This window comes from Martes martes (genome assembly GCF_963455335.1).
Source record: "Martes martes genome assembly, chromosome: 10".
NCBI lineage: Eukaryota > Metazoa > Chordata > Mammalia > Carnivora > Mustelidae > Martes > Martes martes.
The window spans coordinates 58819681-58843008 of record NC_137898.1 but is presented as its reverse complement, the minus strand read 5'-3'; the positions used below and the strand labels follow the sequence as shown (position 1 = coordinate 58843008).

General features: G+C 36.9%; 1 protein-coding gene across 2 annotated transcripts in view; it reads left to right on the top strand.

Moving 5' to 3' along the window:
- FCHSD2 (FCH and double SH3 domains 2) overlaps window positions 1-23328 on the top strand; it is a 289905-nt gene that overhangs the window by 227697 nt on the left and 38880 nt on the right. The window contains exons 10-12 of one of the 2 annotated variants that reach the window (XM_080816045.1): window positions 5457-5552; window positions 6829-6900; window positions 15553-15669. In XM_080816045.1, coding sequence (XP_080672171.1) covers window positions 5457-5552; window positions 6829-6900; window positions 15553-15669 — 285 coding nt within the window. The remainder of the gene's footprint in view (window positions 1-5456; window positions 5553-6828; window positions 6901-15552; window positions 15670-23328) is intronic. The other variant, XM_080816044.1, reaches the window with a different exon arrangement.

The following is a 23328-nucleotide window of genomic DNA, read 5'->3' as shown; positions in this document are numbered from 1 at the left end:
AGTATTGGTGAGAATATGAACTAACAAAATCAGAATGCCCTGGGGAGTACGAAGTGTTGTATCCAGTTGTAAACATTTGGCATTATCTCATCCATCTAAAGATGCATGCAGCTTAGGCCCAGCAGTGCCACTCCTAAGAAATTATCCTAGAGAAACTCTTGTACATGTGTATCAGGTCATTTTTGGGAAAATGTTCATAACAACTTCTATAAGATTTGGAAAAGCTAGAATCCAGCTGTCCACAGTAGGCTGAATAATGGATTACCATACAGCAGTAAAATTGAAAGCTCTCTAGGTACATGTATTAAAATGCATGAGACTCGGGGCACCTGGGTGGCTCAGTGGGTTAAGCCTCTGCCTTCGGCTCAGGTCATGATCTCAGGGTCCTGGGATCGAGCCCCACATCGGGCTCTCTGCTCAGCGGGGAGCCTGCTTCCCTCCCTCTCTCTGCCTGCCTCTCTGCCTACTTGTGATCTCTCTCTCTGTGTCAAATAAATAAATAAAATCTTTTTAAAAAAATGCATGAGACTCACAAATATGATGCTGACAAAAAAGCAAGTTACAAAAGAATACAAACAGTAAGATGCCATTTAGAGATCAAAAATACCCAAGAAAATAATATTTTGAAATATTTCATATGTAGTAATAATATTTAAAAGAAAAAAGAGAGTGAATGGTAAAATTCAGTAAGGTGGTTTACGCTAGAGTATGCATTCTCAGAGGGGGTGATATTGCCCTAAGGGAGTAAAAATTGCTTCCAGATGTTTAGGGAGGGGTTAAATATTATAGTGGGCCACAGTACATACATATATACAGTATATTTGTGGTATTAAAAGTAATGAAAGGGTAATTAGGGAAAAAAATATCTAAAGAGGTGTGACATAAGGAAGGCATTGGCAATATGGGTATTCCTTTTTTCTTTTTTAGTAAGAGTTTATTTACTTGAAAGAGAGAAAGAGAAAGACAGAAAGCCTGATCAGGGCAGAGGGAGAGGGGCAAGCAGACTCCCAGCCAAGCAGGGAGCCCAACTCAGGGTTCAATCCCAGGACCTTGAGATCATGACCTGAGCCAAAGGCAGATGCTTAACCAGCTGAGCCACCCAGGCACCCAATATGGGTATTATTTTTACTTAATCTCAGCACTGAAACACTGAATAGACCAGTGTTCTTAAACATCTGTTTATTGAATGCCACTTTAGGCAAAGTCACTGTGCTTGGTGCTGAAAGATACATCTGTACCAAGTTTTAAAGCTTTATCTCAGTTGTCATGAGGAATGACAGAGGGAGGCAGGAAGGGAACAGAAGGAAGAATTACAAGGAAGGTAAAGAAACCTTTGACAGTGAGAAATATATTCACTATCTTGGTGTGATGATGTTTTCACAGGTATACAGCTATGTTAAAACTTATAAGTTTTAAATATATGTTTGTAGTATGTCGGTTATACCTCAGTAACACCTTTAAAGAGAGATTGGACCTATATCCCAGGGAAAATGAAAATTTATTTTCACACAGACACTTGCACACAAATGTTCATAGTAGTTTTATTCATAATAGCCAAAAAACTAGAAATTGTTTAAATGACCTTCAGTGAATGAAGGATCAAACGAACTTGGTATGTCCATGCTGTGGGATACTATTCAGGAATAAAAAGGAACTGTTCATACATGCAACAGCTGCAATGAACCTCAGGGAAATTACGCTGAGTTTAAAAAGGCAATCTTAAAAAGACAGGTGCCCAGGTGCCTGAATGGCTCAGTCAGTTAAGCCGCTGACTCGTGATTTGGGTTCAGGTAATGATCTCAGGGTCATGAGATCAGGCCCTTTCTGAGCTCTGTGCTCAGCAGGGAGTCTGCTTGAGATCCCCTCTCTCCCTCTGGCTCTCCCCCTGCTTGCGTGCTCTCTCTCTCTAATAAATAAATAATTTTTTTTAAAGCTGTGCTGCCTGAGTCCATCATATAATATTTGTGAAAAAACATGTTAAAGAGCTGGAGAACAGGTTCGTGGTTGCCAGAAATCAGGGATGAGAAGAGTGGATATAGCTACGACGGAGCAGCATAAGGGAGTCTGGGGGGTGGTTCAGTTAACCATCTGATTCTGGTGCTGGTTTCAGGAAGCTACACATGTGATAAAATTGCATAGACCTCTACACACATACACCCAAATCAGTTAACGTATAAACGGTGAAATCTAAATAAGCTCTATCCTTTGTACCAAAGTTGATTTCCTGATTCTCATATTTGCTATAGTTATGCAAGATGCCAGCATTGGGAGGTACATAGGACCTCCTCGTGACTTCCTTTCAAAGTAAAGTCTTTGAGAAAAAGACCAGTGACTAACCTAGTACCTCTAGTGTCCAGATTTTGTTTTCTAAATACTTTATCTTCTCATTTAGGTATGGGGGAAAGAGACAAGGCTTTTAGGGAAAATAGGTGCGATTCTCCAGGTCTGGGGCATGAAATAGATCAACCTGAAATGATTTGTCATAATAGAAACTAAAGAAACCAGCAAAATTATCAGAAACTACTAGGTCATGTCAGAAGGACTCAGGATGCGATCTTACTGGCCAAAGATGAGGTAATTTTAGCATCACTGATGATAATTGCAGTGAACTAAAACACATTGAATATTTTTGAAGTCATGTCTTCATAATAATAATTTATTAAAGTTATAATTAGGTATTCTTTGGAGGTTTCTAGGGAAACAACTCAGTTGGGAAATTAGATAATAAAAGGAAAGAATTAACCGTTTATCTTGCCTTCCTTACACAAACTATACCTCTAGGTAATTAAATAGTCAACTTGCAAAGTTCCTTTCATAAATTATTCCAGCTAATAAATGAAAAGGGAATGATTGAATTCCTTGTTTAGAATAATAAGAAAAAGGAGGAAAAAAATCTCTAGTTCTTGCATCCTCCAACAGTTTTAGGCATTTATCATCATAGGCCTGTTACATTAGTTTCATAGGGCTACTATACAAATTACCATAAACTAGGTGGCTTAAAACAACAGAAATTTATTCTCTCTGAGTTCGGGAGCCCTGAAGTCAAAATCAAAGAATTGGCATAGCTACATGCCCTCAAACCGTTTTAGGGGAGAATCAGTCCTTGCCTCTCCCAGCTTCTGGTGGCTATAGGCATTCTTTCACTTGTGGCCACATTACTCTCATCTCTGCTACCATGGTCACACTGGCTTTTCTTCTGTGTTATTTTCTGTGTGTCTTTTATACAGATACTTATCATTGGATTTAGGGCCCATCGAGGGAATCTGGAATGATTTCAAACCCTTTAATCTAGTTACATCTGCAAAGATCCTTTTGCAAATGAGGTAACATTCACAGGTTCCAGGGCTTAGGACATGGTCATATATTTTTAGGGGCCACTATTCAGCCCACTCTAGTGGTTAATGTCATAAAAAAAGGGGTAAATCAGAGGCAAGCCTCTTCATGGAAGTAAACATCACCTTGCAAGAAACAAAACAAAAAACCCTGAATGCAATCAAGCATCAACTTATAGGACATACAGGAAACAGAAAACTACAAGGATGCAGTCAACAAAATTCAGACTGTGGGAAATGCTACAGGACAAAAACACAGTTTCTTCAGCAAACTGAAAGAGAGAAAAAAGGAGGTGGAAGAAGGAAGGAGCCTCTATATGAAAAGAATCCTAAGCAACATCATCCACCTGCACTGTGGGCGCCTTATTTTGATCCTGATCCGAAAAACTTAAAAATATCAAACAATCAGGAAAATTTGAATACTTACTGGCTGTTTTATAAGCATTTATTGTGAATTTTAATATGGGTAGGATTTTTAAAACAGTCCTTGTCTTTTAGCTATCATACTGAAATATTTATGGATGAAAAGATATGTCTGAGACTTGCTTCAGTATAGTTGGGGGTGGAAGAGGCAGGTGGGTTTGTTGTCTCTACTTTTATATATGTTATAATGAAGTTAAAAATCTAAAAAGGTTGTAACTAGAGGGGTGATCCTCTTAGCTTTTTCTGCATGGTGATTAATGAGGCTCTCAGGGGTGTATCAAGAGTTTTCACAGCTTAAAACTGGAATCCAGGCAAAGTAAAATGAACTTCCCTTTGAGAATACGTTTATTCAGCCGGTCTTGCCTGACAAAATTCTGCCGAGCTCTCCTCACCCTCTTCTGTTTCTCCTAGTACCCTCTACATACTTCCACAGTGTATTTAATTATGTACTGTCTGGTTCTCCCACTTTCCAGATTATAAATTCCTTGAAGATGCTAACCTTGTTTCATCTTTATTCATCTATATATTACCCTCACCTCTGCATTTAACACTGGGCTTGCTTGGTAAGCTCTCTCAGTAAATGGTTGTTGAATGGGCAGTAGGGAACTGGGTTTGTGCTGATAAATAAAATGTAAAATATAACCCCTCCTTTCTCTATCTCTTCAATAAACTCTTTTCCCAGAACTACTAAGGTATAGCTACAGAGCTACTTTAAACTTTTCTTCTTCTGCCCATTCTCTGGCAGAGGTGCTAATGGAAAATAAGTGACGGGTAATAAGCCCTGTAGCAAAATGGAAAATGGGTTTCTGCACAATCAAATGTTGTTGATTTCCACTCTTTCCCAGTATATAGTACAGTGAAGTCTCTTCAGATGGCTGTCTTTCTGTCGTATTTGTTTTGCTACCTTCTGTGTATCAGAGTTCCCCTTCTATTTGAATTCCTTGGTATGCTTTAAGATGGTAGTTAGAATGTAACCTCCTAGGGGCACCAGGCTGGCTCTGTGGAGTGCACAACTGCTTGATCTTGGGGTTGTAGGTTCCAGCCCCAATTGGGTATAGAGATTAGTTTAAAATGAAAAAAAAAAAAATCTTAAATGTAATTTCCTAGAAATGATGTCAAGAAGTACTATAAAAATACTATTTTGTGGAGTGTCTACTGGCACAGTCAGTAGATCTCAGGGTCGTGAGTTCAGCCCCCACTTTGAGCATGGTGCCTACTTTTAAAAAATTGTTTTAATACTATTTTATGCTATGGATGGGGTTATCTGGAAGTTTCCTAGGAGGTGACAGTCTCCATATAGCAGACTTTAAGAGGTCTACAAAACTTTATAGCTGGGAAAGACCTAAGGGACTAATGTGCTTCCCTGCTTTCATCCACTGCCCTCATTAAAAAGAGCAACTTTTTGCATAATTGCTATCTTTTTGCTGTCTTAAAATATTGCCTATTATCTAGTCCTACAATCTGGGCTAGTTTCTAAACTAGTACTTTCCATATTTAGACTATTGAGAAAATAGGACACATAAGTAACAATGGTTATCTAAAATGAAAAAAAAATGTGTACTTACCATTTTCTTTTGATCACATAGTGTTGGATGATTTCTCATTTTTGGAAAGCAGCAGAATAAATCTTAAACTTTAAAATATAATTACTCGACATCATAACCTTATTAAAGACTTAAATATACTTTATTTTCTCTTTAGGTGGTACGGGACTATAATCTTCAGCTGTTTTTACAAGAGAATGCTGTATTTCACAAACCCCAGCCTTTCCAGTTCCAGCCCTGTGACAGCGATACTGTAAGGGAATTCCAGACTTTCATTCCATTTGTTTTTAAGCTATGTTTGTGCTCAGATAACTATTATCCTTGAACTAGACAGAAAAAGCTGAGTGTGTCTCCTTAATTTCATAACAAAATTGTAAGTATGCAGAGAAATGGCCATTTCTCCTTTCTAAAATGTGACTAAAACCCAGTATCTTTATGTTAACAACTTAAATGAGGTTAAGCTCTAAGACATGTAACTAAAAACCTGCAAACTGAACAGAGAGAAGAGGAAAAAATATTCATTAACTTTTTTTTTCAATTCAAATATAAATTATACTTTCTATCCATGAAATTCTTCACATGGACACCCTTCCAAAGAAACCAGTGGTTAAATTTTAACCAGAATAGAATCAATAAACAGAACAGTGAATGTGTGCCTGCACATATTTTGGTTGGCTTTGCAAAAAATTACAGACCCTTTTTCATTCCTTTCAGATTTCCTAGAATGTCAGAGCATTAACATAAATGCTCAAATTGGCAATATTTTAAAAAGCAGATATTAATCATGTATTTTATCCTTGAGTTTATGAAAAATGTTTGCCATTATTTAAATTAAAAACAACAGAACCAAAATGCTAATTTGATAACATAAAAAAAAAAAGACAATCAACTTCTGCAAGTTAAGAATATCTAGCACATATCTTGGCATATCTAGCACATTCTTTCAATGTGGGCAAGCCAAGAGGGAAGTCAAATTATATTCGTAAGGTCTTTTAATAAACATGGAATCAGAACCAGGGAAATTTATGATATCACAGTTTCATGGTATCAGTTTAATAGACCTTTACTAGAGTTATCTTTATTACTTTTCTTACATTTTAAGGAGCCCTGTTCATGGCTATATAAAGAAATATAGGAAATCAGCATTTACCTCTAGATTATAACCCTTGCCCTTTATGATAGTGCCTTTTTCAATCAATCAACTTTTGCTTAATGACTCAGTGACATCCTATAATTTGACTTCTTTACCTGAGAGGAATGAAGCAGAGCATTAGAAGATACAGGGTGTGGACAGGTTCACCAAGCTTGACTTAATTGCAAGTAATTCAAGATTATTTTATCTTTGCCCATTTTCCTCAGAAAAGTCAGAATAACGGTAGACTCTCATTTCACTCGTTCAAGGCCCAGCTACAATCCTAAATCCTATTCTGTTTCTAGACACTGTGCTAAATGTCTTAGCTGCATGTCCCTGTTTGCCGTAAAGTTCTAACTATGCTGTTTTCTGTCCTTGTGCAATCTTTACTGGGCAGAGTTTAAAAGCTGCCCAACTGGTGGATATTGAGCTCTCCCCTGTCAGTGCTCTGAGAATGACCATAGCTGAGGTATATGGGGGTGTGGGTCAAGGGTGGGGGAGATGGGATGTGTGGGTTTGCATGTTAATGAAGGGTGGGACCTGGTATTGGGATTAAAAATGTATTCGGGTGCGTAATGGGCCACTGATTATGTAAACTGGGGCTTTCCATTTTCCTATATAAATTAAGCATTTCCTTCCCTATTTATAGTGAAAGGACTGAACTTCTCCATCTTGTCTAAAGCACCTTTGTTTTCCTGGAGAGGCATGTTGGAAAGAATTGTAGAGCTAATCTTGCCTTTATCAAGGGGAAGCTGAAGCCTTTTTTAGTATAACCCATTTCAAATGGTAATATTTTTCCTGCAGGAGTTGAAAATGTCCAGATAAGAGCATACAGTCACAATATTACCGTCAAAGTTAACTAAGGCTTGAAATGATTGTACCCTTTTTGTTTTTTGACTTATCTTTACTTGCTGATAAATCGAAATTTATCATTTTATTTCAATATACGATTATTTTGATTCATGCTTTAGAGTGATATACCAGAAGAAACTGGCCAAAATGGCTTTATAAATACGCAATTATTTCTATTTTGTATAGCCATAGAATTAGATTGGGAATCTTAGTGTTAACCATAATATCATTACAAGTGACAATGATCAGTGGCAAGTTTTATCTAATATAGTAACTTAGTAGTTGTCTCATGGTTAACACTGATTTTCTTGCCTTTATTTCCATATAGTTATTGATTTCTACAGTGTCCTTTCTTTATATCCTCAAATACCATTTTTCAGATGATGCCAGAAAGTTGAAAAGAGTAATGTTCACCTTTCTTTGCTAAAAGGAGTAAAAGTAGTCTTTAATGCAGGATTATTCTAAGAATATGAGATGTACCCTAAAATTTCCCTAACCCCCCAAAAAGAGGATTTTCTATAAGGGAAAATTGACAAGTACATATATATACTAGGATCCCAATTTTGGAGAGTCATTCAGCTGTCACATGGGTCATACTTGTTTTAGAAATTAATCCAGATATCATACAATGAGAAATCATGAGCTTTGGAGTCAGATCCTGGCTGTGCCATTTGCTGGCTGTGTTTATTTTATTTGTATGTTTATATATATTTAACCTCTCTGATTCAGCCTTCTCCTATGTAAATGTTGAAGACTTTAATCTATTTGAATAATCTATTTGAAAATTAAATGAGATACTTAAGCATTTGACTCAGTACCTGGCACATAGTAGATACAGAATAAATGTTGACTCTTTTTTTCCCCTATCTTTCCACAAAACAAGCATATTTGATTTTTTTAGGTATTGCCCCTAATTGCTATAGGAGACACCAAAATATCAAATATAGGAGACATTATAAAGATTATGAAGTCTTGTAACACTTTTATATTCATGGTACTCCCGCACTTAACTCTCTTATTGAGTTGACCGAAAGTCCCTTGGGACTTCTGTTCTTTTTTTTTTTTCATTCCACAGTGTGGATCTCATCAACATATTTCTTAACAGTTTGTACACCTAAAAAGCAATCTGTGTGGAATAAACAGCAGCCAGTAGCTAACAATTAGTGTCCGTTCCCACCCCTCTTACACTTTTCGGCACCTCAGCCCTACATACACCTTAGTGTTTGTCCCTTCCATTATCAGAACTAGTGATGTGTGCCCTTAAGGACATTTCCTCATGTCCAATGAAAAGGATCTCCTATCCTATTTAACCTGGATGGGGAATAAAACAGGAAATACACATGTTTGCATTTAAGGCAGGAAAAACTTATGGAAACTTCCCCTCCCATATTTCCTGGTGGGGATGTGAAGACTTTTTCCTTTTTACCTTTCCTGAACTGCAGATAACAAGATCTTCACAGATACCATAAGCTGACATTTTTATCATAGTATCACAAATATAAAAAAATAGCTGACAGGGGTGCCTGGGTGGCTCAGTTAAGTGGCTGACTTTGGCTCAGGTCATGATCTCAGGTTTCTGGTATCAAGCCCCGCATGGGTCTCCCTGCTCAGTGGGGAGCCTGCTTCCCTCTCCCTCTGCAGCTCCTCCCACTCCCACTCCCAGAGAGTGCGTGCACTCTCTCTCTTTGTCTCAAATAAATAAAGTCTTTAAAAAAAAATAGCTGACAAATTTCTGATATATGATCTTTTCCTGTTATTTTAGCTAGTTGTGATATTTATTTCTACCATCTAAAGATTAAATATTAAGTAAAATGGCCACTTGCTGTAATTTAGGACTTTTGCACATTAAATTTTCGCTAAGCAGCGAAAATTTATAAATGCATAAAATGCATAAAATTTATAAATGCATAAAATGCATTTTTATGCATTTTATGCATTTATAAAAATATGTACAATACATGTAAATCAAACTTACATGCTATATGCCTTAAACTTATATAGTGATGTATGTCAATTATTTCTCAATAAAACTAAGAAAAAAATATTTACCAAAAGTTAACCTTGTCTGTAAAGACTATATGGGACCAGTATACTATACAGGGAAACTACTTCAAAATTCTCATTGTTAGTGGGTGGCTTTATCTGCTGATGGAAGTTGTATTGCAATAGCATTGGCATATGAACGTGAAAGCACTGTGATAGAGAATTTGTGGAGAATCCTCCTTGTGAGTAAGTAGGTACCATCCTTCTATACATATACTGACCACAGTATCCAAAAATGAAAGGCTCTGATTATAGACTAAAGTGTTGCTCTCCAGAAACAGCAGTGCTGGCAGTCAAGTGTTCAGAGGGGGTTGTCCTAAGTTCTTCAGTCTTTCAAAAAGGACTTACTTGCTTTTCACAGAAAACCTACCATCTATATAATGAGTCTTTGTGCTTTCTCTGGATTTGATGCATTCTCTAACCATCTATAGGTATCTAGAGCTTCCCACAGATGCCTTGGTAAGGTACTGACACAAAAGAGCCTGGGAGTTCACTTTTTTTATCTAGCCTGTGATTATAGCTCTTAAAGCAGAATCTCTGTGAGAGCTGCCAGAGTAAAGGCATACTCTTGTGGCTGTTCCAACCAGTCAGGCTCTAGATATATCTAGAGAGTGTCAGACACAGTGGTTTTGTTGTTTTGTTGTTGTTGTTGTTGTTTTGTCTTGTTTTCATGGCATAACTGAAGGACAGGTTTTTCTCTTAAATTTACCTTTGGTATCTAATAGCTCCCCTTTGCTTCCCGGAGGGACCAGCTGTGAGCTCCTGCTACTCTCCGAGTATAGTCAGAATAAGTTATGATTCATGAAGAGCACTACTCCACTCCTTTCCAAGTTGTATGATATATTTAAAATATGTGACTTAGAGGTTCACAGTCTCCCAACAAAAGCCTTCAGGTCAGATGTGTTTCAAAACTTAAAAATTTTCAGTGCTCGCTTCAGCACCATATACTAAAATTGGAACAATACAGAGAAGTTTAGCATGACCCCTGTGCAAGGGTGACATGCAGATTCATGAAGCATTCCATATTTTTTAAAAATAAAATCTTGAAAATGAATAAATAAAATAACATAGATATCCTGGATTTTTAGGGACACCTGACTGGCTCAGTTGGTAGAGCATGGGACTCTTGATCTTGGGGTTGTGAGTTTAAGCCCCATGTTTGGTGTAGAGATTACTTAAAAATAAAACATTTAAAATAACAAAATAACAAACTTTTTCAGGTTTTAGAAGGGTGATCCATATACCATATATTGTATAACACCCTAAACAAGGGGAAGGACCTCATGATCAAGCATAGTATTTTTGCAGTAAAACATTTGAATAGTTATACCAAGTGAAATAAATAAAAACTATAAATAAAGTCTCTTTGGTTCAAGTCAAATTTTGCCACACCTGAGCTGTGGCTCCAAACACCTCTAAAACACCTGTGATTTTCAGAGCATTGTGAATTTCAAAATTATAGGACCATGAACCTGTATAAACATGAGTACTAGAAATATAATAACCTATGCAGATCCAGATGCTTTTTACTTGAACAGTAAAACAAGTAAAATAATTTTCTTGAAATAATTAACAATATATTAAATTTCATAAAAACTGAAGTGGATTAAATATTTAACACAATAAATATATACCAATAGGCTGAAAAATACTAGTACAAATCCCTTGAATGAGGGTTAATAACTGGATTATTCCTGGCATATGACATTGGCTTGACAACCCTAACATTATCTTTTGAAATTAGGTTGAAATGCTGGTATTTTGCTATGTAAATGCTAGTTTTCATTCATTATGTATGACCATCTCTTTTTCTCTCTTTCAAATGGTTGGAAAATTATGAGACTTGGAAAATTATGATAGTGTTTCTTGTATGAAATCATCTTTTCTATCCCTACTCAATTTTCCCTCTGAGCATATGCTCAGATGCCTGTCTTAACCTTCTATGCCCTTATGTTAATCCTAAAGTGAACTGAAATCATATCTTAAGGACAAATAGTTAAGATGACTTAAAGACTGATAAATCTAGAATAGTTGAATGTTAATTTCTGTCATGTAGTTCTTTAAAGTTATTTAATAACTTTGTAAATTTGAAAAGACTAGTATTTATATTCTGTAAAAAATTGGGAACTTTCAAAAAAAATTAACATTTAAAATTTAAAAATTTAATATTTAACATTGCTAAGGCTCTGGAGGCCTTTTTAAACTCCTATGAAACATGGCTTTTGTTTTTCTAAAAACGAAGTAAAAGCGAAAGCTGTCTTACCTCTAAGTAAATGGCCTAGCCAAAGCTTCATTCAAAGGAAATTTGTATTTTAACAATATCTTCTTCAATATTACTGCCTCTATTTTATCAATATTGGTATTAACTATATAGAACAATTAGTGAGACAATACAGTTGTAAGGTAGCAAGGAATCTGAAGTCAAAGAGAACTCAATACAAGCTCTACATTCACCACTTACTGACTTTTAAAAAAAGACACATACCCTTTCTAAGCCTAGAATTCCATACCTATAAATTGAGAATCATTGTTAGGATTATTTTGAGAGCTAAATAATGTTTGTAAAGCAGTTAGCACAGAGCTTAAATATGCAATAAATAATACCCTTTTAGAAAAAATTAACATAGCTGTATAGTTTTCTAATTATAAAAAAAGAATGATGTAGAAAGTTTGCACCTGAACTGTCACTATTTAAAGGTAACCGCTAAGGCGCTTGGGTGGCTCAGTCAGTCGTCTGGCTTGGTTTTAGCTCAAGTCATGATGAGCTCTCGGGTTGTGGGATTCAGCGGTGTTGGGCTCTGTGCTCTACTTGAAGTGGAGGAGTCTACTTGAAGATTCTCTCCCTCTGCCCCTCCCGCTATACGTGTGACCTGAGATTTGAGGGACAATACAAAAAACAATAAGGAAGTTATTTTACTCAGAGGGAACAGAAAAAGACCCATCTGCTTCTGCAATTTTTTTTTTTACTAAAATGTGTATGATTTCTAAAATCTGATGTTTCCAAAGATCTCAAGAATCACATTTAGTTGACCTAACTTGTCAAATACCCAAGCTGACAAGTGACAAATGAAAAACTACCGGTCCTATACTTAAAAGTTGATAGGGGGGCACCTGGGTGGCTCAGTGGGTTAAGCCTCTGCCTTCAGCTCAAGTCATGATCTCAGGATCCTGGGATCAAGCCCTGCATCGGGCTCTCTGCTCAGTGGGGAGCCTGCTTCCCCCTCTATCTCTGCCTGATGCTCTGCCTGCTTGTAATCTCTCTCTCTCTCTCTGTCAAATAAATAAATAAAATCTTTAAAAAAAAAAGCTGCTAGGAAAGTGCTTGTATATAATTTCTCTTCAGTTTTTAATTTATTTGAATTATTTTTGTGCCACCATTTTTCTGAGAATTGTGGTATTACTACATATGTCTCTTTTAAAAAGAATCAAGTTCAATAAGTGAACTTTTTCAGAGCTAGGCTATAGTGCTTTTTGATACATAATTTTTAAATTCTCATATTTTGCTTTAGGCAGATAGCAATGTGCTTTAAAATGTTGTGCTTAATAGTTTATATATGTTATTATTCTCTTATGTTTCAAATGCATTTTTAAGAAGTAAAGGAAAAATGTTAAGAGTTTGAACTGGGGATCAAATTAGCTAACATTTCAAAAAGAAGCAGTCACTAGCAGTTCCTTTGGTAGAATCAGCCACCGCTAACACCACCATCTGATCTACACTAGATCCTGATTTACAGCAATCTTGGATGGTAGAGGTGGCATTAGAACATTTCTCTGTGTGTTGTTTAACATCTGGATTGTGTTTGCCTTGTATGAAATTTTCATTTGTCTAGACCCTGAGTTATAGGTAGCTTCCACATTTCTTTCCATGGCTTGATTTTAGAATTCACACACACAAAAAAAATTAATTTGAATTTGAATCACAGAATCACATCTCCCAATCACTGGCATTTGTTGTCTGTCCTAATCATTGGACACTCCCATCTGAGGAATAGTAAACCCAAAGAGAAAGGGGAAAAGGCCCTATCTATACTTCCCCAGCTCTTAAGCACAGGAAATACTCAGTGAAAAGGTAGAGATTATGTGTGAGCAACTAGGGCTGTGACTTGTCTGTAGCCAGTACACATTTAAACCCACTTACCTATTCCTAAAATGTTGCTCAGTGATAAAAATATAGTTTCTCCATCAGTTGTCTTCTTTCTCCTTGATTCTGTTCCGTATAAGTTCATTCTGTTTGAGATCTGCCTTGATCTTTCAATATACCTTCAGTCTTGTTTCTAATTCATTCTTTGGGCTAGCAAGAACCTAGGAATTATGTGGAATTTTTTATTAATATTAACAATATTTTGTTTCAAGTTATTTTCAACTGGGTGTTTAGCATTAACAATTACCACTTATTGAATACTTAATTATATAGTTAGTGTAAGAGAATGTTTATAATATGAGCTACTTTTATCTTAACAACCCCTACGAGATTGGCATTTTCACCAATTTTCAAGTGTGACTTAAGACTCAGATTAAAAACATGTCCAAGATCATAAAGATAATAAAGGACATAGAATGAAAACTAAGTCTGTCTGACTTAAAAACCTATGCCTGGGCTCTTCAGAATACACATTTCTTGCATTCCATTTATACATTAGATTCCTCTGGTTAATGTAGATTGCATTTGCAATCTGCATCCACCTTTTAACATTATAAACCTTGACTTCTGAGAATGGATTAAAATGTAAATGCCTAGATCCTTTTACAAAGCAAAATACAATAATAAAGATGGGTCCCAGATTTCTAATAGCCCAAAGAATGAATCAGTTGTGAAATTGGTTAGATTTTTATTTTGATTCTTTTGCTCTGTTTCAGTGCATTTATCATTGTATAATCTAGCTTTAGTTGAAATGTCTGCATAGAGTAAAAGTTTTTGAATCTTGCCTATAATCCCCCCAGCAGAAATATTAAGTTTTTAATACAGCCAAATTCTACTTACTCTTCCAATTTTGAGCTGTGTGGCCTTGCAAAAGTCAGTTTTCCAAGATCTTCCCACTGTAAAATTTTGCTTCTTTTTTGTATTAAAATCCTCTTGGATTAATTCATATTTAAGAGATTGTTTTCCCAATTATTTGATGGTTTTTTCCCATGGGTTCTTAAGAGTTTAGAGAAAATTAAAATAGTTTAGTGGTTAAGAGCTCTAATTCTGAAATCACACTTGTATAAATCAGAGTTTTAACATGTAATATCTGGTAGACACTAGACATTTTAACATCTGAGCCTCAGTTTCCTTTTCTATAAGATGGCTATATGAATCACCTCATGAGGTTGTTATAAAAGTTACATGAAGCACTTTTCACGATACTTTGTATAGTAGGGGCTAACTATTAATACTGCTAATTTAAATTTTGCAGTTTGTCCTTTGTGAAACAGAATAGTAGTATTTTAGGGCTAGAAGAAATCCTTACTGATCATTTAATGAAGCACACCTCTCGTATGATATTAAAGTCCAGAGGAAAGGCAAAACCTAGTTTGAGGGTTTTTGGTGAATTGGTGATGGACCTGAAACTAATTTAATAACTTAGACCTAGTATCTTGGGTGCCTGGGTGGCTGAATGGGTTAAAGCCTCTGCCTTCGGCTCAGGTCATGATCTCAGGGTCCTGGGATCCAGCCCCACATTGGGCTCTCTGCTTAGCAGGGAGCCTGCTTCTCCCTCTCTCTCTGCCTTCCTCTCTGCCTACTTGTGATCTCTCTCTCTGTCAAATAAATAAATAAAATCTTTAAAAATAAGTAAACCCAGTATTTTTGTGGACAAAGAGGTTGTGTTATTATTGTATTGTTTTGTTCTCTTCACTTTTATCCATTGATTCTTTTTTTAAATCCCATTAAAACAATTGAGTTGTTTCCATTTTACCTATGTAACCATTTTAGTGTCATGGTAGGTTGGCTTAAATACTTTTTTTTTCCTTTGTTTAGCTAGCTTTTTTCACACCCAGAATGGATCAGTCCACGGTATTAGAGGTGAAGCTCCAATATTAAACAGTGCAAACTGAAAAATCCTGTGTTCATTTATGGTTTCATACCGTCCTGCTAATGTTCTGATATGAGACATTGCTTCCCACAGTAGTGGAGCAGGGCTTGTTTTGAATGCTGATTAAGTGAAGGCTCTCTGGTCCACCTACAAACAGTAGTGATTTCAATAGGCATAATGATGTTTGGTCTCTGTTCTCTATTATGTTGTAGAGCCGACAATTAGAATCGGAAACTGGGACCACAGAGGAGCACAGTCTAAACAAGGAGGCTCGAAAATGGGCCACACGTGTGGCACGTGAGCACAAAAACATTGTTCACCAACAGCGGGTAAGTATAATAGAGTCGTAGGCGACATTTAGCTAATGTCAAACCAATTTAAGGAGTTAAGTTTTATTAATGTGAAAAATATCTTTATGTTTTTTCTGTAATTTCAACCACTCAGCAGTATGCTCTCAGCTATCTACTTGGCTTGGAAATTCCTTAAGCCTTTCAAGCAGCAACACAGTAATTTATTTTGCCATAAAATTTTCTAAGAAAAGCTAGTGATAGTGTATTACCGTCTTTCAGATAGTAGAAGAGACATGCCTGTGTTGAAGTAAGCTTTTAATGACCAAGATAAAATTTTTGAAGACTTAACTGTAGAGTCCATGAAAGTGTCTTTAAGGGGCACCTGGCTGGCTCAGTCGGTAGAGCATACAACCCTTAATCACAAGATCGTGAGTTCAAGACCCATGTTGAGCACAGAGTTTACTTAACAAAAAGAGCTAAATAAAATTAAATTAAAAATTTAAAAACTAAAATTAAACAACAAAAAGTATCTTCAAGGCTAAACTCTAAGCACAAGGTATAGTAAACTTTTTATAATTTCCATTTATTTATAACTTTTTCTTTACCTTCACATCCAACTTATTAAAAGAATTATTCATGTCTAGATTTCCTAACCTCACACTTATTTTTTAGCCCATAATATTTGGACTTTTCCTACTTTCCCTTCCCTCACACTTCATACAGACTTCACTTGCCAAAATCACCAGTGGTCTATGTTGCTAAATCCAAAATGGACACTTTTATTTCTCAAAACCTGTTGGCAGTTTCATCATAATCGACAACTCCCTTTGTGTTGAAACACCCTCTTCTCTAGTTACCCATGACTTAACATTGTCCTGGTTTTCCTTCTGCTTCTCTAGCCATTCTTGTATTCTTTGATAGGTTTTTTTTCCACTTCATATTTAAATATTTAAATTCCTTAGAGTTCTGTATTAGGCTCTTTTCTTATTCTTTATTCTCATTATAGGCACTCTCAACCAGTGCCATGGTTTCACTTACCACAAATCATAAATTAATATCTCCAACATTAGACCTTTCTTCTGTGTATACATATATCCTCTTGCCTGCTTTGACTTCTTTTTACTGTCTCACAGGAATCCTGAGTTCAATGTTCCACTAATCTAATGCTGCAAAACAAAACACCTCAAACTTAATGCCACAAAAAAAGAGCATTTTTAATTGTCTCTTAGCACTCTGGAGATTGGATGGACTTAGCTTGCCACTTGTCACTTGGGAGTCTCCCATGTGGTTACAGTCAGATAGCGACTGGTGCTCAAGTCACCTCACAGGCCTCCCCACTGAAATATCTGGTGCTTGGAACAGGAGGGCTTGAACAGCTGGGAACTAGAACAGCTGGACCTCCTCATGCATCTCGGTTTCTCTGTGGTCCCTCCAGCACAGTGGCTTCAGCTTAGCTGTACCTCTTTCATGGTGGCACAGGGCCGCAAAGGTTTGAGTCCCAAGAATGAGCCAAGTAGGGGCTATGTTATCTTTTCTGGCCTAGTCTCAGAAATAACATGATATTACTTTGTCATTTTTTTGTTAACTGGCAGTCACAAAGGCCTGTTATTGAGGTTCAGGGAGAGAGAACATAAACTCCACTTCTTGGTAGGGAAATAGCAAGGTTCTAGAATATGTGGAATGGGAAATACTGTAGTAATTTTTTTTTTCAAAAACAGAGTCTTGGGGCGTGTGGGTGGCTCAGTGGGTTAAGCCTCTGCCTTCGGCTCAGGTCCTGATCCCAGGGTCCTGGGATCAAGCCCCACATCGGGCTCTGTGCTCGGCAGGGAGCCTCCTTCCTCCTCTCTCTCTGCCTGCCTCTCTGCCTGCTTGTGATCTCTGTCAAATAAATAAAATCTTTAAAAAAAAAAACAAAAAACCACAGTCTTCCAGTCTACCTTCTGGTTATAGCAGTTTACATCCCTCTTGCATGCAAAATAAAACTCCCCTCTTTACCCCAAATCCCCCCAAACCTGGTGTCAGACTACAGTATAAATTTCAGAATCTGGTCATGTAAATGAGATTCATAGAGAGATGAGGCTTCTTGAGTGCAGTTTCTCTAACACAGTTTATCTCAAAGAATTTGTGAACTAGAGAGACAAGTTCTCTGTCTACCATATAGCCAATAAATAGTAATTAGATGAATTACTACAGCTTTATACTTCAAAATGTTAAACTCATAAGAGACTTTTTTCATTAAAATGCTCTACTATAGGGGCGCCTGGGTGTCTCAGTGGGTTAATTAAGTCTCTGCCTTCGGCTCGGGTCATGATCCCAGGGTCCTGGAATCGAGCCCCAAGTCGGGCTCTCTGCTCAGCGGGGAGTCTGCTTCCCCCTCTCTCTCTGCCTGCCTCTCTGCCTACTTGTGATCTCTGTCTGTCAAATAAATAAATAAAATCTTAAAAAAAATAAAATAAAATGCTCTACTATATTTGAAAATAAATGTTCAAATATTAAAAATAAGTCTGCTTTTTCTCTCTGTTATCAAGGCATATTGTATCTTTCTGCTAGGAGATAAATGCAGATTTCAACAACTTTTCCATTTCTTAATAACATGAGCTATGATAAGCTTTAATCTAGTAAGGTATAATTTAAGCAACAAAATAAAGGGGTTTCTTATTTTATTTATTTATTTATTTAAGATTTTATTTACTTATTTGACAGACAGAGATCATAAGTAGGCAGAGAGGCAAGCAGAGAGAGAGGGGGGAAGCAGGCTCCCTGCTGAGCAGAGAGCCTGACGTGGGACTCGATCCCAGGACCCTGAGATCATGATCTGAACCGAAGGCAGTGGCTTAACCCACTGAGCCACCCAGGCGCCCAAGGGGTTTTTTAATACTGAAACCAGTTCTGCTTTTGGCCATGATAAAGCACCATAATAAATTACCATGGGATCACACTTAAAAAAACAATGAAATTAGTAGCCATATGACCTCTTAGGTTTTCTGCCTAAAGGCACTTTCTATATTGCAGGGCGGGAAGGGAGAACTTAAGCAGGGCACCACAGACTCAGAGTTGAGATGACAGAGATCAGAGTTCAGAGTGGCTGAAGTGGCATGAATTTCAGGGCAAAGTACCAGACAATATGGAGATGCAGAGAAAGAATCCAAAAATCGACATAGGTCCCCCCCTTCATTCTGTTGGTGAATACTAAACCACACGTGCATATGATGAAGTTCCACACTACAGGGTAGGGACTGACAGAGATAACCTGAAGGATTCCCAGAGGTCACATAGGTCTAGGATACATTCAAGTTGTGATTAGCAAAGATTGAGACTTCCCATGGATCACCTGGGGCATTCAGGAGACTACAAAAAGATCATACAGTGGTTCCAGGGCTAACTTGTCTTGCAGTAGGGCTACTTTAGAACTAACCTAACAGAGCTTTAAAACAGGCTTCAAAAAGATCAGACTAATCCACAAGTAACTTATTTGCCTGCCAGGAAAATTTTTAAAAATCTGCTCTTCACAGGAAGGAAATAAAATCCAGTATTCAGTAACATAGTATTCATGGGGCACCTAGGGACTCAGTTGGTTAAGCATCCCACTTTTTCTTAAGATTTTATTTATTTATTTATCAGAGAGAGAGAGAGAGAGCACAATCCCAAGTGCACAAGCAACAGGCAGAGGGAGAAGCAGACTCCCCACTAAGCAAGGAGCCTGATGCCGGACTCAATTCCAGGACCCTGGGATTATGACCTGAGTTGACCTGAAGGCAAATGCTTAACTGACTGAGCCACCCAGGTGTTCCCAAATGTCCCACTCTTGATTTTGGCTCAGGTCATGATCTCAGGGTAGTGAGATCAAGCCCCACATTGGGCTGTGTGCTGGGCATGGAGCCCGCTTAAGATCTCTTTTTCTCTTTTCTCTCTACCTCGGCCCTTCCCCCTCCCTCTCAAAAAAAAAAAAAAAAAAACTCCATAGTATTCACAATGTCAAATTCATTAAACATTAAAAGAAGCAAGAGAATACAACCCATGACCAAAGGAAAAAAATCAATTGAAGCAGATCCATAAATGTCAAAGATGATGGAATTAGCAAATAAGGACTTTAGAACAGTAAATAAAGTCAAGGATTTGAAAGGAGACAAACATGAACATATCAAAGAAACAAAAGGAAAATATATAGAAGAACCAAATGAAACTTTGAGAGCTGAAGATACAGTATTTGAAATGAAAAATTCAATAGATTGGATGGCATCAAAAAAAACCACAAGGAGCTTAAAAGTATATATAGCAATAGAAACTGTCCAAACTGAAACAAGGCAAAGATGCCCCCTTTTGCCACTTATATTCATTATAATACTAGAAGTTCTAGCCACAGCAGTTAGGCAAGAAAAAGAATTAAAAAGCATCCAATTGAAAAGAAAGTAGTGAAATTATCTCTGTTCACAAATGAAATGATGTTACACACACACACACACACACCCCTATTAGAGCTAGTAAGCAAATTCAGCAGAGTTGCAGAATACAAAACTAATGCACAAAAATTAGTTGCATTTTTTTAAAAGATTATTTATTTGAGAGAGAGCGACAGAGATAGCGACAGAAATAGCAAGAAAGAGCATAGGAACAGGGAGGAGAGGGAGGAGCAGGCTCCCCACTGAGCAGGGAGCACAATGTGGGGCTTAATCATGGGGCCCTGGGATCATGACCTGAGCCAAAGGCAGACACTTAATCAACTGAACCACCCAGGCTCCCCTAATCAGTTGCATTTTATACACTAAGAATGTACAATCCAAAAAAGAAATTAAGAAAACAATTCCATTTAGAATACCATCAAAGAGAATAAAATACTTAGGAATAAACTTAACCAAGGAGGCAAATGACTTATACACTAAAAACTATAAGACACTGATGAAAGGAATTAAATAAGATATAAATAAATGGAAAGACATCATGTGTTTATGAAATGGAAGATAATATTAAGATGACAATACCAAAAAAAAAAGATGACAATACCACCCAAAATGATCTACAAATTCAGCACAATTCCTGTCAAAATCCCGTCAGTATTTTTTACAGAAATAGAAAAACCCATCCCAAAATTCATATGGAATCTCAAGGAACCCTGGCTAGCCAAACAGTCTTGAAAAAGAACAAAGTTGAAGTGCTCATACATCTTGACTTTAAAACTTATTACAAACCTATAGCATTCAAAACATTGTAGTATTGTCATGACTGACATATAGACCAATGGAACAGAAGTTTCAATATTTTTATTTTTATTTTTTTAACATGGAGAACTAAAAGGTTTTGTTGTTTTTTTTAATTTTAATTCCAGTATAGTTAACATACAATGTTATATTAGTTTCAGGTGTACAACACAGTGACTCAGCAACTCTATACATTACTTATTGCTTATCATGATAAGTGTACTTTTCATCCGCACTGCCTATTTCACCCATCTCCCACCTACTTTCCCTCTAGTAACCATCAGTTCTCTATATTTAGAGTCTGTTTTTTGGTTTATCTCTTTTTTAGTTTGTTTTTTAAATACCTGTTATCTCCAAACTAATCCATTCAGTGCAATCCAAGTCAAACATCCAGCAGGAGTTTTTACAGAAATTGACAAAATGGGGACACCTGGGTGGCTCATTCGGTCAAGCAGCTGCCTTCAGTTCAGGTCATAATCCCAGGGCCCTGGGATTGAGTCCCACATCGAGTTCCCTGCTCAGCGAGAAATGTGCTTCTCCCTCTGCCTGCCTCTCCCCCTGCTGTCCTTGCTCTCTCACTGACAAATAAACAAATAAAATCTTTAAACAAACAAACAAACACAAAAATTGACAAAATGTCTCTAAAACATACATGGAAATGCAAATGATCTAAGATAGCTAAAGCAATTTTGTGAAAAATAAGAATAAAATTGGAGGGCTGGGATGCCTGGATGGCTGAGTCAGTTAAACATTGGGCTCTGTGCTGAGCATGGAGTCTGCTTGGGATTCTCTCTCTCTCTCTCACCCTTTGCACACCACCCCCCATGTGCATGTGCTTGCATACACTCTCTCTCAAAATAGTAAATAAGTAAATCTTTAAAAAAAAAAAAAATCTGGAGGGCTGGGGCACCTGGGTAGCTCAATTAGTTATGTGTCTGCCTTCAGCTCAGTTCATGATCCCAGGGACTTGGCTTCCTGCTCAGCAGGGAATCTGCTTGTCCCTCTCCCCTCCCCCTCTGGTTGTGCTTTCTCTCTCTCAAATAAAAAAGTAAAACCTTTAAAAAAAATGGAAGGATTACTCTACCTCATTTCAGGACATAAAACTACAGAACTCAAGATGTAGTATTGGTGTAAGAATGGACTTACAGATAAATGGAACAAAAAAGAGTCTAGAAGTAGGTACACACATACGTAGTCTATTGATTTTTAACAAAGATGTAACAAACTTATAAAAATACTAAATAAATTTTAATAAAAATGAATCTAATTATATTTTAAGCACATGACTAATTAGAGTGCCATGATGATTCAACACTAGAAAATTTATCAGCATAATAAACTACTAAATAGTTTATTTACTAAATAAAGATGAAAAATTCTATGATTATTTTTATAATTACCAAAAAAAATCAAGTGATTAAATTATCTCTTAGTGACTAAAAAATAAAACAAAAGTCATAGCCAGCAAGATAAAGAATTTTTCATCCTAACAAGGATATCTTCCTGAAACTTAGAGGAAACATTGTATTTGATGGTTGTGTCCATTTTCTATATGTGCCATAACAAATTACTATGAACTTAGTAGCTTAAAACAGTGCAAATATTTTATCTCACGGTTCTGTAGGTCAGACATCTGGATGGGCTTGGCTGATTTTACTGCTCAGGCTCTAACAAGGCCAAAATCACGTTGTTTTAGCTAGCTAGGCCGGCCTCTAGGGTAGAACCCACTTATAAGTTCATTCAGATTGTTGTGAGAATCTAGTTCCTAATAACTGTAGGACCTAGGTCCATACATCTTTCCTGTCATCTGGGAGCTACCCTTCGCTCCTGGAGGCTATTCTCTCTGATCCTTGCACATGGGCTTCTACATCTCAGAGCCAGCAATGATGCACTGAATCCTTCCCATGCTTGGAATCAACTCCCTGACTTCCTTTTTGGCTGGTCTCTCATCTGATTCCAGCCAAAGGAAGTTCTCTGCTTATAAGGGGTCATAATGATTAGATTGAGCTGCAAATCTCCCTATCTTAAATTCCATAACTCTAATATATCTGTAAGTTATATTTTACATATAAATAGTTCTAGGATCAGATACATAAGAAATAGTTCAGAAAAATTTATGTAAATTGACAGGACAGTAATTATCTGGGGTGGGGGGTGTATAGTGGGATGTGCAAATATGAGACTTTCTGCCATTTTTTATTAGTTGTTGTTTTATAACAGTACTTTATATGCATATAATTTTTTTTAAAGATTTTTATTTATGTATTAGAGAGAGAGAGCAGGAACAGGGGAGGGGCAGAAGGTGAGGGAGAAGCAGGCTCCCCACTGAACAGGGAGTCCCAATGCTGGTTGGATCCCAGGATGCTGGAGCAGGACCTAAGCCCAAGATAGACACTCAACCAATGGGGCCACCCAGGCAGCCCTATATTCATTTAATTTTTAGAAATTGAAGGTGTGCATATCAAAACATGCAATCCAAGTAAGGTTTGTAGATTGTGCCAAT